This window comes from Osmerus eperlanus, chromosome 20, assembly GCF_963692335.1.
Source record: "Osmerus eperlanus chromosome 20, fOsmEpe2.1, whole genome shotgun sequence".
Taxonomy (NCBI): Eukaryota; Metazoa; Chordata; class Actinopteri; order Osmeriformes; family Osmeridae; genus Osmerus; species Osmerus eperlanus.
Window position 1 is genome coordinate 11,020,259 of NC_085037.1, and position 17,454 is coordinate 11,037,712.

General features: G+C 49.3%; 1 protein-coding gene across 5 annotated transcripts in view; it reads right to left on the reverse strand.

Moving 5' to 3' along the window:
- Nucleotides 1-3,156: 3,156 nt before the first annotated feature.
- Nucleotides 3,157-17,454, reverse strand: part of col16a1 (collagen, type XVI, alpha 1) — a 49,150-nt gene continuing 34,852 nt past the window's right edge. For 4 of the 5 annotated variants that reach the window (XM_062445885.1, XM_062445882.1, XM_062445884.1 and 1 more), the window contains 29 exons: nucleotides 17,087-17,134; nucleotides 16,916-16,987; nucleotides 16,173-16,226; nucleotides 13,155-13,205; nucleotides 12,916-13,032; nucleotides 12,449-12,490; nucleotides 12,277-12,354; nucleotides 11,575-11,619; nucleotides 10,867-10,911; nucleotides 9,474-9,527; nucleotides 9,313-9,366; nucleotides 8,995-9,048; nucleotides 8,769-8,813; nucleotides 8,614-8,667; nucleotides 8,490-8,525; nucleotides 8,283-8,345; nucleotides 7,618-7,689; nucleotides 7,230-7,283; nucleotides 6,964-7,008; nucleotides 6,348-6,392; nucleotides 6,010-6,063; nucleotides 5,825-5,878; nucleotides 5,652-5,702; nucleotides 5,171-5,259; nucleotides 4,880-4,915; nucleotides 4,729-4,773; nucleotides 3,637-3,827; nucleotides 3,412-3,475; nucleotides 3,157-3,296 (listed from right to left, as the gene is read on the reverse strand). In XM_062445885.1, the coding sequence (XP_062301869.1) occupies nucleotides 3,459-3,475; nucleotides 3,637-3,827; nucleotides 4,729-4,773; nucleotides 4,880-4,915; nucleotides 5,171-5,259; nucleotides 5,652-5,702; nucleotides 5,825-5,878; nucleotides 6,010-6,063; nucleotides 6,348-6,392; nucleotides 6,964-7,008; nucleotides 7,230-7,283; nucleotides 7,618-7,689; nucleotides 8,283-8,345; nucleotides 8,490-8,525; nucleotides 8,614-8,667; nucleotides 8,769-8,813; nucleotides 8,995-9,048; nucleotides 9,313-9,366; nucleotides 9,474-9,527; nucleotides 10,867-10,911; nucleotides 11,575-11,619; nucleotides 12,277-12,354; nucleotides 12,449-12,490; nucleotides 12,916-13,032; nucleotides 13,155-13,205; nucleotides 16,173-16,226; nucleotides 16,916-16,987; nucleotides 17,087-17,134 (1,665 nt within the window). In that variant the 3' untranslated portion in view covers nucleotides 3,157-3,296; nucleotides 3,412-3,458. The remainder of the gene's footprint in view (nucleotides 3,297-3,411; nucleotides 3,476-3,636; nucleotides 3,828-4,728; nucleotides 4,774-4,879; nucleotides 4,916-5,170; nucleotides 5,260-5,651; nucleotides 5,703-5,824; nucleotides 5,879-6,009; nucleotides 6,064-6,347; nucleotides 6,393-6,963; nucleotides 7,009-7,229; nucleotides 7,284-7,617; nucleotides 7,690-8,282; nucleotides 8,346-8,489; nucleotides 8,526-8,613; nucleotides 8,668-8,768; nucleotides 8,814-8,994; nucleotides 9,049-9,312; nucleotides 9,367-9,473; nucleotides 9,528-10,866; nucleotides 10,912-11,574; nucleotides 11,620-12,276; nucleotides 12,355-12,448; nucleotides 12,491-12,915; nucleotides 13,033-13,154; nucleotides 13,206-16,172; nucleotides 16,227-16,915; nucleotides 16,988-17,086; nucleotides 17,135-17,454) is intronic. The other variant, XM_062445886.1, reaches the window with a different exon arrangement.

Consider the following 17,454-nt stretch of genomic DNA (forward strand, 5'->3'; position numbering starts at 1 on the left):
ACAGGAAGGAATATAAACAAGACTTGATAGTCCGATAATTGGTGCTTTTTCTTATATATCGTGGTCACTTTGAATGGTAATGTTTTATATCTGCAATATTGATTAAAAATATATATATTTCAGAGTTGACAGAGCAAGCCAACCCCTTCATAAAAAGTGATGCCTCGAAAGTGTACAATGAAGTACCAATAAATAAATAATTACATTTTAAATTCCAACTCAATACTGTACCTTTGTAAGAAGTATTTCTGTAAGTTTGAGTTAAGTCCCCTTTTTGCCTCACGTGTACATTGTCTGGCGTTTTTAATGACTCGCTTTGTCTCTTCCTCTTGTTGCCTGGCAACAGCATACGCTGACAAACACCCACATCTCTTTTAATTCAATGCTGTAAATCTTTGTAAATGTGTGTTGATTACATGTAGAGAAAATAGGTTAAAGTATGAACCGACAAGGCCCAATGTTAATGAACTTAATTGGTAATAAAGTGTCACCATTTCTCCAGAAACAAATTGTTTGTTTCCAAACAAATTCCAGTTACAAATGTGCTTTCTATGCCACTGTCAACATCCACAGATGTGCCAGCTTTACTAAGACAAGGACTGATTATTTTCATTAACAGAGACTATTTATTGTTCGTTATATGATTCACCTGTTTTTTTTTCTCTTATTTTTCCTGGTTGTTCAGGTCAACCCAAACCAATAAAGAGGAACGTTTTGTAAAACTGAATGTTCTTCTCTATCATGTGAGGAAACAATTCCATTTCAAGTCCCTGTTGGATCCCTTAATAAAATTTTGGTTGGCCTTTACGTACCCTGTGGCAGAATCCATTCAGGTAGCTCTGGTGGGTAATAAAATCTCATGTTCCCAAAGCTGCTGCTTCTCTGATCGTCAGACATCTTTAAAGAGGAGCGATGTGGTACGGGAGGTTACTCGGGCCATTACGTCATTGTTCACTAAAGACCACAACACATTTCTGCTTAAAAATTCTTTATTAGCTCCTTTTCTAAAAAGATCGATACAAAAAATCTTGGACGTAAAATGGCATGAAGATGGCAACACAAACATACACAAGCTCACAAACAGACACGTACAGTCACACGCGTCGCACAGGTCTGAGAACAGATGCTGGATTAGGGAATGTAGTAAAAACATGACATGCACGCAGCAGGTACAGGAATAGGCAGATGAATAACAGATGAATGGCGACATTAAAACACAGAGTATTTATGTGAGTATCCCTTACTCTGAAAACAACGTTCAACCTTAGTGGTCATCTGATCTGTAGCACCTGCAGAACCAGCTCTGTTGAAGGACTCAAGTTTGGGTTTGGGAAAGAACATGCTTGTTTATGTAGGAAAAGGTTCCAGGTCTTTTCAGTGAGCTTGGTACAGTAACAAGGGTTTTGGACCAGTTTGAAAAATTACAAATAAAAGCGACATTGACGCTTGATAATTATTTTTATTTTTTTTACAGATTTCACTTTAAAAGCTTAAAAACCTTGACCAACATGGTACCACCTTGCATTGTGACAGATTTTTGACATTAGACAAAAACAAACCAAAGGTAAGCCATGTTGACGCCAATAATGTTTTTTCTCCAAAAATTATCAAAAGCAGCTATATATAAATATAAATATATACAAAACAGGCTCTCTGGTTTGGTGGGGAAAGCAGGTATACATGCAGATGTTTTTGCCAGTCTCATATAGAGAATACTTAGTCAACACTATATTCAAGCATATCAATGACACTAAATTTGGATTTGGGTGGAATGAAAAAGGAAGATCAGTAAAGGATGCAAAGCAGAGCACCATCTATGACATTCAGACACAAGCAATGGTGAACAGAGCAGCTGCCAAATACTCCCACGGGCACATTAATCAATCAGAACGAGTACAAGAATTATGAAGTAGTAGGTAGTTTTTCTAGTACCAAACAAGCTTCTAGGTGGTTGTTCAAGAGAAAACTAAGCCCACGCAGACTTATGAAACATATTCAGACAGTTCTAGCCAAAGGGATGTGAAGAATGATGAAAGAAAGCACATCACAGGGAATCGTGAGTTACAGATCTGATCTGGGGTCACAAAGGAGAGAAGCTCTGAGCTCTGCTCTATCTGAGTGGACTCCTTCCCACTGGACTCATGCTTGTTTCTGCACAGTTAGAGACGTCTACAGCTGTAAGAAAAGGCCTGTGGGCGATTATTTTATTTTTTGGTGCTCTTGCTTTTATTTCTTTGTGGAATCAAGAAATGAACCGTAGCTATCAAAATGGTCTTAGGCTTGGTCTCTCTTCGCTCTTCAGTTTCTCCTCAATCCACCCCTTCTCTCTCTCTCTCTCTCTCTCTCTCTCTCTCTCTCTCTCTCTCTCTCTCTCTCTCTCTCTCTCTCCTCTCTCTCTCTCTCTCTCTCTCTCTCTCTCTCTCTCTCTCTCTCTCTCTCTCTCTCTCTCTCTCTCTCTCTCTCTCTCTCTCTCTCTCTCTCTCTCTCTCTCTCTCTCTCTCTAGTAGGGCCCTTTCATAGGGCCCTTGGGGTTGTACTCCACTTGGCGAGTCATACAGTCAGAGGGGTTACACCTGCCATCCTTCCCTGAGTGGCCTGACGTTCCTGGGGGGCCAGACACTCCAGGGACCCCCTGCTGTCCCATGGGGCCTGTGGGCCCCATCTTACCATAACCTGGGGGCCCGGGTACTCCTGTAGGGAGGGGGAGCAGAACAGGCAGAAGAGGATGAAACGAAGGCGTTGACGCTGCACAGGCATGGTTCCAGGACAGGAAGTAAGTGCTTACCTACTTCCTGTCGTGAAGTAGACATGATAGTGAGTATGTATGCCGGACTAGCTCTCTGGAAGTTGTGTACGGTTAGGAACCGTCTAGAGAGCCCACAGAGGTCTGGTTCTTACCTGGGGCACCAGGAGGGCCTGAATCTCCCATCTCTCCAACACCCTTATCTCCCTTCACTCCATGGGGCCCACGGGGACCTTGGAGAAGCAGTGAGGTCGGAGATGAGTAGTAGTGAGGTTGGCGTATTACTGTGCATGTTTAACTATAGGTAGGCCTACAGTAATGCAATGTTATAATTTCATGTGGCTGTGTTCAGGAGAGGTTTTAACAGGGAGTGACTCACCAACGGGGCCCACTGGTCCCTGCCTGCCCTCACGGCCGATCTGACCTGGAAGTCCAGGGGCCCCTGTGGAGCCCGGTCTCCCAGGGGTCCCATCCTTCCCCGGGGGCCCGGGGCGGCCAGGTGACGCTACCGACTCCGGCACCTGCATACGGGACAGGTAGTAGGCCATTCTCTCTGGAGGGGGGAGGGAGAGAGGGGAGGTACACAGTGAGGACATGTGACACAATAAGAAACACACACAACACAGACAGAAACACCCCAAATCCCAGAGACACGTCAGGAGGCTCACCATCAAATATCTTGATGACCTGCTGGCGGATGTAGCTCTTGATGTCGTCATAGTTGACTATCGCCTGAGACAGAGGGAGAGAGATAGAACTATGACATCATAGGAACAGAAGGCTTTCTTCGGATGACCCCCCCCCCCCCCCAAAAAAAAACGGGCGCAATCCATTCCTCACAGGGAAGAGAGACACATGCCAGGGTAAAGCCACATGCCAGGGTAGGGACTCACGTCTTGTCCAGGTGTCCCTGAAGGTCCGGGGCCTCCGGATGGGCCTGGGGAGCCCGGGGTCCCCCTCTCTCCCCTGGGTCCCACTGGGCCAGGCATGGGCCCCGAATCCTTGAGGAGTAGCCCCCTCCAGGGGGTCCAGGGCGGCCTCGCTCCCCAGGGGACCCCCTCTGCCCTGCGGCCCCCGCCTCGCCCTGCGAGGGAAGGAGAGGAAAGTGAGGATGTTACACACCGAATCTCTGAAAGTTGAATCTCTACAAACGACCGTGGCGAGTCGTCACCTTCTTCCTCAAAACAGTGAAAGTAACTCAGATGAGGAGACAATAAAGGGTGCGTTGTTTCAGAGTGGAACCAGGCCCTAACCGGCCACAGGGTGAAACGGCTTCACCCTGTTTCACCCTTCACACCATGATAAACAGCGAAGCAGCCAATCACGTCTCGGTAAACACTCCCACAGGGCCCCCGCAAACAGGCCTTTAAGAGAGACAGTGATTTATGAAGGACACAGCTGGCCATAATGAAGGGCTAATGTTCACCAGTCACCACCGGACGCAGGCTGATGAGAGAGAGAGGAAGCAGGGCGTTGTGTCTCTTTTCTTATCCTGTCTCCGAAGCTAAAAGGCCTGACAACGCTATCCTGCCAGCATGACTGATAGTCTCATCCAGCAATCGCCCCCTTTACAGCTAATAGAGTTATTCTCCCCTTGTAGCTATAATGCTATCACAATATCCACTGACTGGAGTGAGCTCTAGGGAGCACAGTGGGAATAGCTGTGCTCTTATCGAGGGTTTGGGGGGGGGGGGTTGATGTGTGGGGGGGGGACTTTGGAGGAGAGGGGTCGACGGGGGGTTGGTGAACTGATGACTGTGTTAAGTGAGTGTGCTGATCAGGCAGAAGCAGCAGAGCGTGTTCAGCACATGGCGCTGGACGCAGACCAGAGGGACAGGACGTCAGCATTGGGAGCTTCAGAAGATAAGCTCCTTCTCTTTGACCTGCATTCATCAGACTGACAGGCAGACAGACAGACAGGCAGACAGGCAAACAGACGGACAGGCAGACAGACAGGAAGGCAGACAGACAGGCAGAATTCTTACTTTCTGCCCATGTTGTCCATTCTCTCCTGGTTGACCAGGTGACCCCTGTAAATGGAAATGGATAGCAGTTTATAGTAGAGTACATGATGATAATTATGATGATGATAATTACTATTATTATGAGAAATTGAATATCTGAAGCACTGCTTACATCTTTCCCAGCAGGCCCATCGCTGCCTGGCTCTCCCTGAGAGAGAGAGAGATAGATAGAGAGAGAGAGAGAGAGAGAGAGAGAGAGAGAGAGAGAGAGAGAGAGAGAGGAGAGAGAGAGAGAGAGAGAGAGAGAGGAGAGAGAGAGAGAGAGAGAGAGAGAGAGAGAGAGAGAGAGAGAGAGAGAGAGATGAGAGAGAGAGAGAGGAGAGGGAGAGAGGTGTAACAACAGAGATGCTAACATAATGGAGGATAACGTGCAGATCTGATCTGATGCATCATGGGTACTGACCATCTGTCCTGGGTGACCGGGGGTCCTGGAGAGCCTCCCATGCCTGGCAACCCCCTCTCTCCTGCCTGGCCCTTTTCCCCCTTAATACCCTGGAGAGAGACAGACAGGAAGACAGAGACAGACAGACAGACAGGAAGAGAGAGAGACATGAAGAGACAGAGAAAGAGAGAGAGAAAGAGAGGGGGCCAGACAGGAAGAGAAAGAGACACAGACAGGAAGAGAGAGAGAGACTAGTGTTAGCTGAGTGAGGGGGTCAGATGGCTGAGCGGTTAGGGAGTTGGGCTATTAATCAGAAGGTTGCCGTCTCGATTCCCGGCCGTGAAAAATGACGTTGTGTCCCTACTTGCCTCGGGGAGAATGTCCTGTACTTACTGTAAGTCGCTCTGGATAAGAGCGTCTGCTAAAATGACTAAATGTAAATGTAAATGAGTGAGAGATGGGACCAGCAGCCGTGTGAGGCAGTAGCAGCATCTCCTCTCACCTCCCCGGTCACTCCTGCAGGTCCAGCCGGTCCGACAGGCCCTGGAGGTCCCTACAAAGACAGAACAATCCCCCGTTAACACTGACTGGACACCTGAACACCTGAACCAAACACAGACACGCCTTCATCCCCGTGCTTCCCACGCAGCTAAAGGTCAAAGGTCATGGACTCACCACATGTCCGGAGGGACCGGGTCGACCCTGAGCCCCGGGGGTCCCCTGGTCACCCTGACAAGGCAACGCACGTCAAGGTCAGTCTCTGTCATGCTGTACGGGGACATGCTGTATATAATGTGTACTCGTAATGTACAGGGTTGAGAGAGTGCGGTGGACTGCGGTGGAGGTTGTGGTCAACTGACCTCCAAACCTGGCCGTCCGGCTACACCAGGTGGACCTACAGGCCCTGCGTCACCCTGGGAGGAGAGGAGGAGGAGGAGAGGGGAGGAGGGGAGGAGGATGAAGGAGAGGACAGGAGGGGAGGAGGATGAAGGAGAGGAAAGGGCAATGTAGGAGAAGGTGGTGGGGAAGGGAAGACAAGAGATCAGATTTGAAATCAAAACACGGGTGCATACCTTTCTATCCAAACGCCTTTCGACATCTCATCTGTCTAGATCCGCTGCAGCATCAAACTGAATGAGTTATGAGCGAGAGCGAGAGAGAAAGGAAGAGAGGGAGGAGAAGTGCTCTCGTAACTGACCTTCAGTCCAGGGAAGCCGACATGACCCGTCTTCCCTTTAAAACCCTGGGAAGACAAATCAGAGCAACTACAGTTAAACATGCGTGAATCTCACTAGGCCATGAGCCCTGAATCCTCAGAACCACAGAATACAACAACATCGGCATTCTGACAGACTACACTGAAAACAGAGTCAGGTTAACTGTGTGTGTGTGTGTGTGTGTGTGAGAGACATAGTGCAAGGTTTAGTTCTAGCTTCATCAGTGTCTATTAGTTGTACATGTCTCAGTGACATGCTGGAATGGGAGATAACGATCTTGGAATAAATGAGCATAGGTAATGAGGGAAGCATCTCGGAAAAAGGATGGAGACTGCCTGAGGTCCAGATCAACACACACGCGTGTTCACACACACACACAAATCCCCCCCTGCACACGCACCACCCACTTGACTTTGGATAGATGATATTAATCAGAGGAAGATGATCTGTCTGAGGAGATCAACATCTACATGGAATACTCTTCCAAGCGGCTGTGTTTTTTGCTGTCCTGCTGTGCATATCTAGGATGAGTCATGGAGCTCTCCCTCTCTGCAGAGATGACTAGACTGACTCGTCTGTGACTGGGACAACACTCACTGGGATTCCTCGAGGTCCAGGAGGTCCTACAGATCCTGGCTCGCCCTGAGAGAGAGAGAGGGAGGGAGGGAGGGAGGGAGGGAGAGAGGGAGGGAGGAGGGAGAGAGAGAGAGAGAAAGAGGGAGGGAGGGAGAAAGAGAAAAAAAGAGGGAGGGAGAGAGAGAGAGAATACTGTGATGAAACCAGTGCAGAAAGGCTTTAAGAGACTGTGATGCGGCACAGCTGTGTGTGTGTGTGTGTGTGTGTGTGTGTGAGGCCACTCTTACCGGCATGCCTGGTTTGCCATCTTTACCATCCAGACCTTCGATGCCAGGGGGTCCCTATACAGTCACAGGAGACAGGTGTGGCTTGAGAGGTGAGGGTCTTCACATGAACAATCTCACAAACACCTATAGACCACCTAGCCAGCCAGCAGATCAGCAACATAACCATCCAGCCAGCCACCCAACCAGCCAGACGTCCAGCCTGCTAGCCACACAACCAGCCAGACGTCCAGCCGGCTAGCCACACAACCAGCCAGACGGCCAGCCGGCTAGCCACACAACTAGCCAGAAGGCCAGCCAGCTAGCCACCCAACCAGCCAGACGTCCAGCCGGCTAGCCACACAACTAGCCAGACGTCTAGCCGGCTAGCCACGCAACCAGCCAGACGTACCATCATGCCTGGAGATCCGGGAGACCCAGAGGGACCCTGGGAGCCCTGGGGCCCTGCAGCTCCATTATTACCCTGGGAGAGACACACAGAGGGGGAGAGACACAGAGGGAGAGACACACAGAGGGGGAGAGACACACAGAGGGGGAGAGACACACAGAGGGGGAGAGACACAGAGGGGGAGAGACACAGAAGGGGAGAGACACAGAGGGAGAGAGACACAGAGGGGGAGAGACACAAAGGGGAAGAGACACAGAGGGAGAGAGACACAGAGGGAAAGAGACACAAAGGGGGAGAGAAACAGAGGGGGAGAGACACAGAGGGAGAGAGACACAGAGGGGGAGAGACACAGAGGGAGAGAGACACAGAGGGGGAGAGACACAGAGGGGGAGAGACACAGAGGGGGAGAGACACAGAGCGGGAGAGACACAGAGGGGGAGAGACACAGAGGGGGAGAGACACAGAGCGGGAGAGACACAGAGGGAGAGAGACACAGAGGGAGAGAGACACAGAGGGGGAGAGACACAGAGGGGGAGAGACACAGAGGGGGAGAGACACAGAGGGAAATAAATATATAGGGGGGTGTTTAGTCCATATTATAACATCAATACAGCCAAGTATTTATCAAGTATTCAAGTGCTTGTTTATCCAAAAGCAGCTAGTCCCACCTTGTCGGCCTTGGGGCCCGGGGGGCCCTCTCTTCCTGTTTTACCAGGGGGTCCTGGAGGCCCCTGTAAACACACACATTACAGGTAGAAACACACACCAAACACACACAGTACAGATGGAAACACACACCAAACACACACAGTACAGATTGAAGTTCAACACGGAGCACACACAGAGATGATTCTGCTTTGATAGTATTTACTCACCTGAGGTCCTGGGAACCCTGGCTGGCCTTGGAAACCCTAGAGAGAGACACAGTAAGGAACAGGTTAGCATGTGTGTGTGTGTGTGTGGTGTGTGTTTACCATCTGAGCCATAAACCTCAGGTACCTGATCTCCCTTGGTTCCTGCGGATCCTGCCAGCCCTGTGTCTCCCTTGGGTCCCTAAGAGGGACACACAGCATGAAACATCCACAGTCAGAAACAACATGGAAAGACTCTAGAACCCCTTAAAAGAATGTAGATAGAGTGAAGAGAACACTGACCGCCAGGCCAGCCTGGCCCTGGTACCCTGGGTTCCCTGCAGAACCCTGTAACAGACAGGAAGGGGAACACAATCACATCTTGGTCTATCGGTTCTGGTACTAACGTAAGTACATTTAAAATCAAGGTACAGTGTTGTCGTGTTGGTTTTAAGTGGGTTTTGGTGTTGGTCAGGTGTTGGGTTTGGAGGTACTTCATTGGCTGATGAGTGTTGCTGGTGGTGCTTACCGATTCGCCTTTCTGTCCAGCACTTCCTGTGTTTCCTCTCTCACCCTTCAAACCCTGACAAAACAAACATGGTCAGTTTCTACATCCATATATCCATCCATCCATCCATCCACTCATCCACCCATCTATCTATCTATCTATCTATCCATCCATTCATAACAACGTGGGCAGTATCTTCATCCATCCATTCATCCATATAACCATCCATCAATACAACCATCCATCTATCCAGCCATCTTGATCGACTTTAAACCGCAAGGGCACCAGGGTAACCCCAGCTAGATTCATGTGATGTGACAATGACGTGGGGGATCTTACAGGAAGTCCAGGTGGGCCCATAGAGCCCGGGTACCCAGAAGTCCCTGGAGGCCCCTGGGGAACACAACACCAGGGAGAGAACATGGTCAGAGATGTCATCTACACATGTGGTCAGTCTGTCTGGGGGTTTAGGTTAATGTACTCGGCCGTGTGACACTCACATGCTCTCCCTTCAAGCCTGGAAGTCCAGGGGACCCTCTCTCGCCCTGCTGACCCTGAAGACAGACAGTGAGAGAGAGGGGATGAAAGAGAGGAGGACGAGACGAAAATGTCACCGTGACGTCCAAACGTGCGCGCACGGCCGTACACGAAACCGCCCGCCCTGATCGCACGCCAGCACGCACGCGGTCCTTCTAAGGCAGAGGCCCGGTCAATACTGGATGAGAGAGACAGTGGTCTGGCCTTTACGTTTTCCCCCGGGGATGGTCCGTCTTTGACTCCGTCTGTCTGGTTCTGAGAAGGCGTCCTTGGTTGCTGTGAGGGGGCTCTCTATGGGTCTTGGGAGGGGAGGCCGGATCCATGACCGGGACACAACAGCCCCACTCAGCCCAGCTCCCTCTGACTGACTGGCGCATTCATCCATTTTTAAAGATAATCGATCTCCATAGCGCTCTCTTCCCTTCTCTTTCTCCATCTCTCGCTCCCATCTATCTCTTCCTCCGCCCAGCACAGAGCACAATTCAGAAGAGATTCATCTCGGATGATTTATGCTGAGTGCTGAGTTGGGGTAAAAAACTGTCAGCTGCTACTCTGTGATCAAAGACTAAATTAAAGAAAGTTGAATATGTGCAATAAAAGAGAGAGAGAGAAAGCAGCAGACCCACACGCGTGCGCGCACACGCCCACACACACACACAGACCCCCCCCCCCCACACACACACACACACACACACACACACTGTCCAACACACACACACAGATCCACAGACCCACACACACACACAGACCCACACACACACACACAGGCCCACACACACACACAGACCCACACAAACACACACACACACAGGCCCACACACACACACACACACACACACACACAGACACACTACACACACACAGAGAACCCCCCCCCCCTTCCCCACACACACGCACGTGTAAGGCACACCTGGCATTAAACACGACCGCTTTCTAAATAGATTGCACGCAGATCCCCGTCAGTTCATCCATTCCTGACTTCATTCTGCTAACACAATAGATTCTTATGAGGGGAAGTAGGGCCTCTGTCTTCACCACGGCAACACTCTCCATCACTTAGACAGGAGGAATAATTGAACAACTGGAGAGACAATGGAATCGTTTCCTCATCTGAGAGAACTTTCATTAACGCAAAGCAGAGAGAGAGAGAGAGAGAGAGAGAGAGAGAGAGAGAGAGAGAGGGGCTGGTAGAACGAGCACTATCAGGTCTGTTGGGACGAGACACACTCGTTTAAAGGGGGAGGGTTCAGACTTGTTCCTAGCTTTGGAGATAGCGTTTCAGACAGAGAGGCTTATGAAAAGAGGGCCGGGGGCCAGGGAGAGAGAGTGGAAAAAAGAGGAGAAGTGCAAACTCACGGGTAAACCTGACGACCCTTGAGGACCAGGGAATCCCGGAGGGCCCTGCGGACAGGGAGAGAGAGAGAGAGAGAGAGAGAGAGACATTAGATGATGATCTGATAGTCTCACATGTCTAAAACAAAGACAAGACTGAAAGTGGGATTGTGGTTTCAAAAGTTTGCACTCCTCAAGCAGAAGTGCATGTAATTCTGTACGCGACCACTAGGGAGCTCTGTGGATTCACAAAAGGGGAAGCATGCAGTCTTTTCATCTAGAACGATCAGTGGAATCTTTGAGACACAATGAACACACAAAACCACAGGGTCCGTTCCAAACCTATTAAAAAAAGGATCCTGCCTTTCCCCCCCTCAGTACGCTCATGCAAACACAATCCGATGACCCGCTAGCTGGGAGCTGCAGAAACACATGGCTGACGTGTGTCTCAACACAACCGGGGAGTTTAGACGCTTCGGTAAGGCATGGCAGTCTCTCACACACGATAAACAGGAACGCATTTGTGTTTGATTAAAACTCCACTTGACTGGACCAGCGTCTAACCAAACCCACTTAGAGGCAGAAAAGGAAGTGATGTCTTCACAGCGTGAAACAGAATGAATGATCACAACCCTCGGCCTAAGGGGCAGGATTAAGGCCTTCAGTGCTCTGGTACTGTGTTGTGTAGTGTAGTGTTGTGTAGTGATGTGTTGTGTGAATGCGATGACTCACCATGCCCCCTGGCTGTCCTGCCTGACCCCTTTGACCCGGAGTGCCCTGGAAGGAGACAAAGGGACAGAGGACAATTGACAAAGAGAAGACACGAGGGGACGCTGGAGATGTAACTAGGGTTGCCAACTTCCTCAACCCCAAATGAGGGACACTTTCTTCCAGGTGACCAACATTAATGGAAATCGCAAGGTTTCATTAGCCAAACCATAAACCTACTAATTTCAGTGTAATTTTGTCAAACCACTACTGTACTTGCTTGGCGTTTGTGTGAGTTTTGGCGCTTTTACAGTAGCCTATTATTGGCCGGCGAGGCTGTGATTGGAATACGGGACTGGAGCTGTCCTTGACGGGACAAATCAAAATCACCCATAATTCTGGATGTCCCGGAAAATTTGTAACTGTCCTTGTTTGACAGTAGAGGATATATTCCCTGTGCTGCTCAGCGGTGCATACGTGGTGTTTGAAGTACAGCAGAGAGACAGAGCTACGGTACAGTGCTGTAACAGGTAATAGCTGAGAGAAAATAGCTTGTTTGTGTCTCAGAAGACTTAGGTTTGCGCATTTGAAGAATTATTTTCTTTTGAAGCTTTCTCAAAAATTATATATTTTTGGCTTCACCATTAGACACACACACACACACACACACTCCAAAAATCATACACACAAAAACACATATTCCAACAAGCATACACACACACATACCGCCTCTCCTGGTTGTCCTGGACTTCCTGGATGTCCTGGTACTCCAGGACAGGGGGGGGGAGCGCTGTTCGTGGTGGTCTGACACACACAGGGGAGAGAAGAAAGTAAATGTGTGTGTGTGTGTGTCACGTGCAGTGAGTGTCACTGTAATAACGTGTGTACGGTGTCTTACCGGAGCTTGGACGGCCTCCTCACTCTGCAGTCTCTGGAAACACTGAGCACAGAAAGGACAGAGTCAGAAAGCACGACTACATCTCTCACACGATACACAGTCACATCAGCCGGACGGACTACGCCAAGGACCCTCACAGAGGAGTAAGGGCTCAAACCACAAGCACACCTCCAGAGCTCCCATCTCCAGTGCCGTGCCCGTCCAGGCACTGCGAATGAGCCGCTCTCACTCTGGATGCATGGCACCACACACGGACCATGTACCTCACATCCATCCAGATGCTTTACCTCCAAGTGCGGAGCATGATTCATCGAGAGGCGCTAGAATCACGTACGATCTCGAGGATACAACAGTCATTTCCACACATCGTATCTGTTGATGCGCAATGCGCAGATAAATCAACCCCCCCCCCCCCCCCCCCCGTGTACACACACACACACACACACTTTCCCAGTTCAATCTCTCACCCTCTCACAGCCATCCAGGGGAGTGACAGCTGGCTTGCCCTGGTCGCCTTTCTCCCCCTTGGTGCCAACCACGCCTGGTACCCCTGGCAAGCCCTGGGTGCAGTCTGTACAAGGCTCCTGTGGCACACGCACACACACGTGCACACACAGCCGCACGCAGTTCATTCAAGTTAATATAATCCCATGATGCAACGGGATAAAGCGTTCCCACGGTGCATCTGTGTTGCCGGGCAGCTCACCTTATCGTCTGGGGGGTCCTGAGGCAACAGGAGGTGCGGAGGGATGGGGGGCTACAGGGGAAAGTGGGGGGGGGAAGTTGACATCAATCAATACACAGTCCTCCACGATCGCCACAAATGGTTAGAATTCGATTTCAACCCTGACGTCGACAGTCGAGTTTCCTCTTAAGGACGAGAGCGTGCTCTACCGCAGACAGCAGAGGACTGACGCGCTATAAAGACCCAGCTGTCTGTCTCTCCTTCCTCCACGCGGCAGCAGTGAGCGCATGTCCACTTGGGCTGCAGCGGACCTGACCTAACAGAGCTGGATGGGTGAAAGCAACATGGCCGACTGCGGCCAGTTGGGCTTAGTGGCTAGCTGCTTCCACCTATCGAGTCATGGAGATCAGCCGTCTCTGCGAGAAAGGAGAGACCTCTCGAGAATGAAAAACGACTGACTGTCAGGGTTGCATTCAAAGTCACCTTCACCAGCCCCAGACCTATGGACAGTTTGTGTAACTGACCAGCTACTAGAACAAAACAGGGTGTCTGAGAGTGATGTATCACTGCACCCTGTGGGCCTGTTCCGTATCAAATCCATGAATCTCTCCCTTCGCCCTTCACTTCCTTATGCATAATCACTGATCTGACTGGATAGGTGACTGTGGTGTCATAATAAACATCACTTAGGCCTTCCTACCAGTACGGTAGTCTAGTCAGATCAGTCACTCATACAAGGCAGGAAGGACAGATTCCTGAAGTTTCCAGAGACAGGGTCATATTCAGGCATTTCGTATGCTTCAATTGATTCATGAAAATGTACACAATGTGGTCCTCAAGATATGTTGAGGATGTTGTAGTGACCATACGGGCATGACGGACAATTATTTTGGCCTCATGCTCTGGTTGAGTAGAGCAATTACCTGTCGCACTTGTGCACAATTTCTTTTTGGGGCTTTGGATAAATGTGTCTAAAAGCCTGAATGTAAATGTGAGTGTGTCTTGAATGCAACTCTCAGACACCATACATTCCTCCCTGAGTGTCAGGCAACCCCCATGACCTTCTCCATCGGACTCTCCATGGAACCTACAGTCACAAGATGCTGGCAGAGATCGCAATACAAAGAAATATTTCAAACAAAACACCATCTGCGTTATGTTTGTCTGTTTGCAGAAGGCCAAGGTGCTGTTTGTGAAGTCTGTGAAGGCGGAATGAACATGTGTCTGCCACGCTGAGGCACAGCGACGTGCCCTGGAAGGCCCTGAGAAACTCAGAGCACCGACCACATCGCTCAGTGCTGATAACACCAATTTCTTTTTAGGTAACACAGTGTATTACTGTACTACACAGAAACACATTATAATCCCACATCCAGCTCTCTGGTTTCCATGACTATCGTAGTCATGGTTTCACTTATTGCTAACCCCTGTTGGCTCATATATTCCATAATACTGGCATCGGATTGACCGAAACAGGCAAAGATGCTTAGTCTAATTGGTTCTGTTCCAGTGAACTCACGCAAACCTGCTGTCAAGACATGGAAGAAATTGATTTATGCCCACTTTTACTGTCTATCTGAGTGCAGTAAAATTGCACGATTTTCAGGGCTGGCTGAATGGAAAGTTCAGAGAGTTGCATGTGGTAATGTATGAAAAATGAAACCCACACGCATACAGTACCCGCACACACACACACACACACGCCATAGATAGTGGCGTTGAGGTTCTCAAACAGGGTGGTCTGAATAGTTGTCTCCCTTTACACTCACAGCAGCCCACCAGGCAGTCCACATTAGCAGTTGGCTCCTCACACACACACACACACACACACACACACACACACACACACACACACACACACACACACACACACACACACACACACACACACACACACACACACACACACACACACACACACACACACACACACACACACACAAATGAAACCTGTCAGCTGCGCCCAGCCTGTTCCCGGGTCATCTAAGACCCACTGACTGTTTAAACTGCTGTTAATAAAAAAGCTTTCTTTACACAGCATGACAAATGCAATTAGGTAGGTTAGAAAAAGGCTTTCTGCATTACAGGCAAACTCATTGAGGCTAGCTGAAGAATTATATGTCAATATGGAATAGTCCTACCGGTTTGCTCTTTAGTTAATTTGTTCAAATAAATAGGTGTCTTTTTTTTTTTACTTGTTTAAAAATCCATCCTCTTTTTTGCTTTTTTCTATTTAGCTGAATAAGGTTAAAAGTTTGAATGAAAACCAGTTTGAAAAAGGTTTGAATCCTTGAGTCCATTGACATATAACATGCAGGTTTACAGAGCTGAGGAGGAGTTGGTGGGTCTGTCTGCCAAAGTCAGGATTGGAGCCATTTTAGTGTGTGTGTGTGTGTGTGTGTCTGTGTGAATGTGTGTGTGTGTGTGTGTGTGTGTGAGTGTGTGTGTATGAGCTGGGCAAGATCCCAGTGGTGTGGAAAATACTGTCTCAGGGAGTAGTGTTGCCAGCAGCACATCTAAGACTTACTGTAGCCTAACCACTCAGCCTAACCCCCCTATAGGGCTAAACACAGCAAGCAGCTCTGTGATTCACCCTCGAGTCGAGACTCACACCATTACACACAGGCTGCTGGGGACCATGCCAACAGGAAGTGTGTGTGTATGTGTCTGTGTGTAGCTGGTCAACCCGAATGTGCTGTGCGTTATTAGTTTTAACTCCCCCCAAAGTGTCTCTCCTTTAAAAAAAGAACTAACAGCCTGAGTTCCCAGACTGCTCCTCTCCTATCCCAGACCTCTCCTACCCACCAAGCTCCTCCCATTCCTGCATCGGCTAATCAGAAAGCTGCAGAACTGTCCTCAGACGCCACCCCCTTCTCGTCTCCTCACTGATTGGCTGGAGGTTGCCCTGAACCACAGACCTAGGGTCAGTTTTCTCACTGGACTGAGCCTGCTGAAGACCTACCAGAGGAGCTTAACATCTGACCCCAAGTCAGTGGTTCAGAACAGCCTTCAACCTCTCTCCTCTGACTGGTTACTTACGATGGTCCCGGGCTGACCCGGTTGCCCTGGCACCCCGTCGTTGCCAGGGATACCCTGAAAGAAGGAACTGAGGTTGAATTGGTTTGTAGCCAATCTCAGGCTAGCCATATCCCATTTCCACCAATGGTTAGGGGCGTCACATAAATGGCCAATCACTTGCGTCTTTACCTGGTATGTGCTCAGTCCAGTTTGAGTACGGTTGATTTTTTCCAAACCGTCCATTTGTTGAGATGTGAACACATGACCGAGTTAAAGACCAATCACAGATCAGTGTGTGATAAGACGTCTTGATTAGGGAAATAGGGTGTTTTGATCACACAATCTGGCTGGTCTTTAAAGCTTACTCTTTGTTTCCTGATGAAACTATCGAGTGACAAACATTTGGACTCTCCATAATATCGACGCAGCACTATAATAATTAGTTTGAAGGATCTAACCTCTACACCCTCGTCCCCAGAAGCCTCCCACTAGAGTTAGTAAGGCTGCTTAACATTTAATTAATTCATCAAGTTTAGTTATGAACTGCACCTAAAGGATTAACGACCAATACACAGTAACAATAACTGTTATTGCACCATAGGATTCTCTATTCACACTGTGGTATCCAATCACTATCCATATGTGTATGTTCAGTAAAGCACATGTTGCCTATGTGTTTTTAATGCAACTGTAGCCCTCAGCAACCCAAGCCAGTCCCAGCCCGGCCACCAGCTACCCCCCGCCCCACCGCTCCCAAGTCTTACCTGGGGTCCTGCGTTGCCGTGGAAGCCCTGGACCCCTGGAGGACCAGGGGGACCTGGAGGTCCTGGGGGTCCCTGTCACACACACACACAAAGATCAAAACATTTATTTTCCTTATTCATACAACTCTCTTGTGTATTTCTTTGAGACAGACGGACGGCTCTGGCAGAGACCTGAGGGCCGGGCTGCCACGGGTTGCCCCCTGCTGTTCCTGGCGCTCCCTGCAAGGCAAGAACAGTCAAACTCAGAGCACAGCATCACACCGATCATCCAGAGGCCTTCAATGCACAGAAGAGGCTGAGACCCTCCAGTGAGAAAATAACACCACTGGTAAACTCAGAAGCTGAGAAGACCAGAGATGTGTTTGTCTGTCTGTGTGTGTGTGTGTGTGTGTGTGTCTGTGTGTGCGTGTGTTCCCTGCAGAGAGATAATAATCTTGTGGATGAATTTAAAACAAGCTTTTGAAAGAAGTGTGTGTACGCGCGTGTTGACATGAGAGCAAATCAGCCTGTATCTGAACCCCCTGTAGAGAGATAATCAT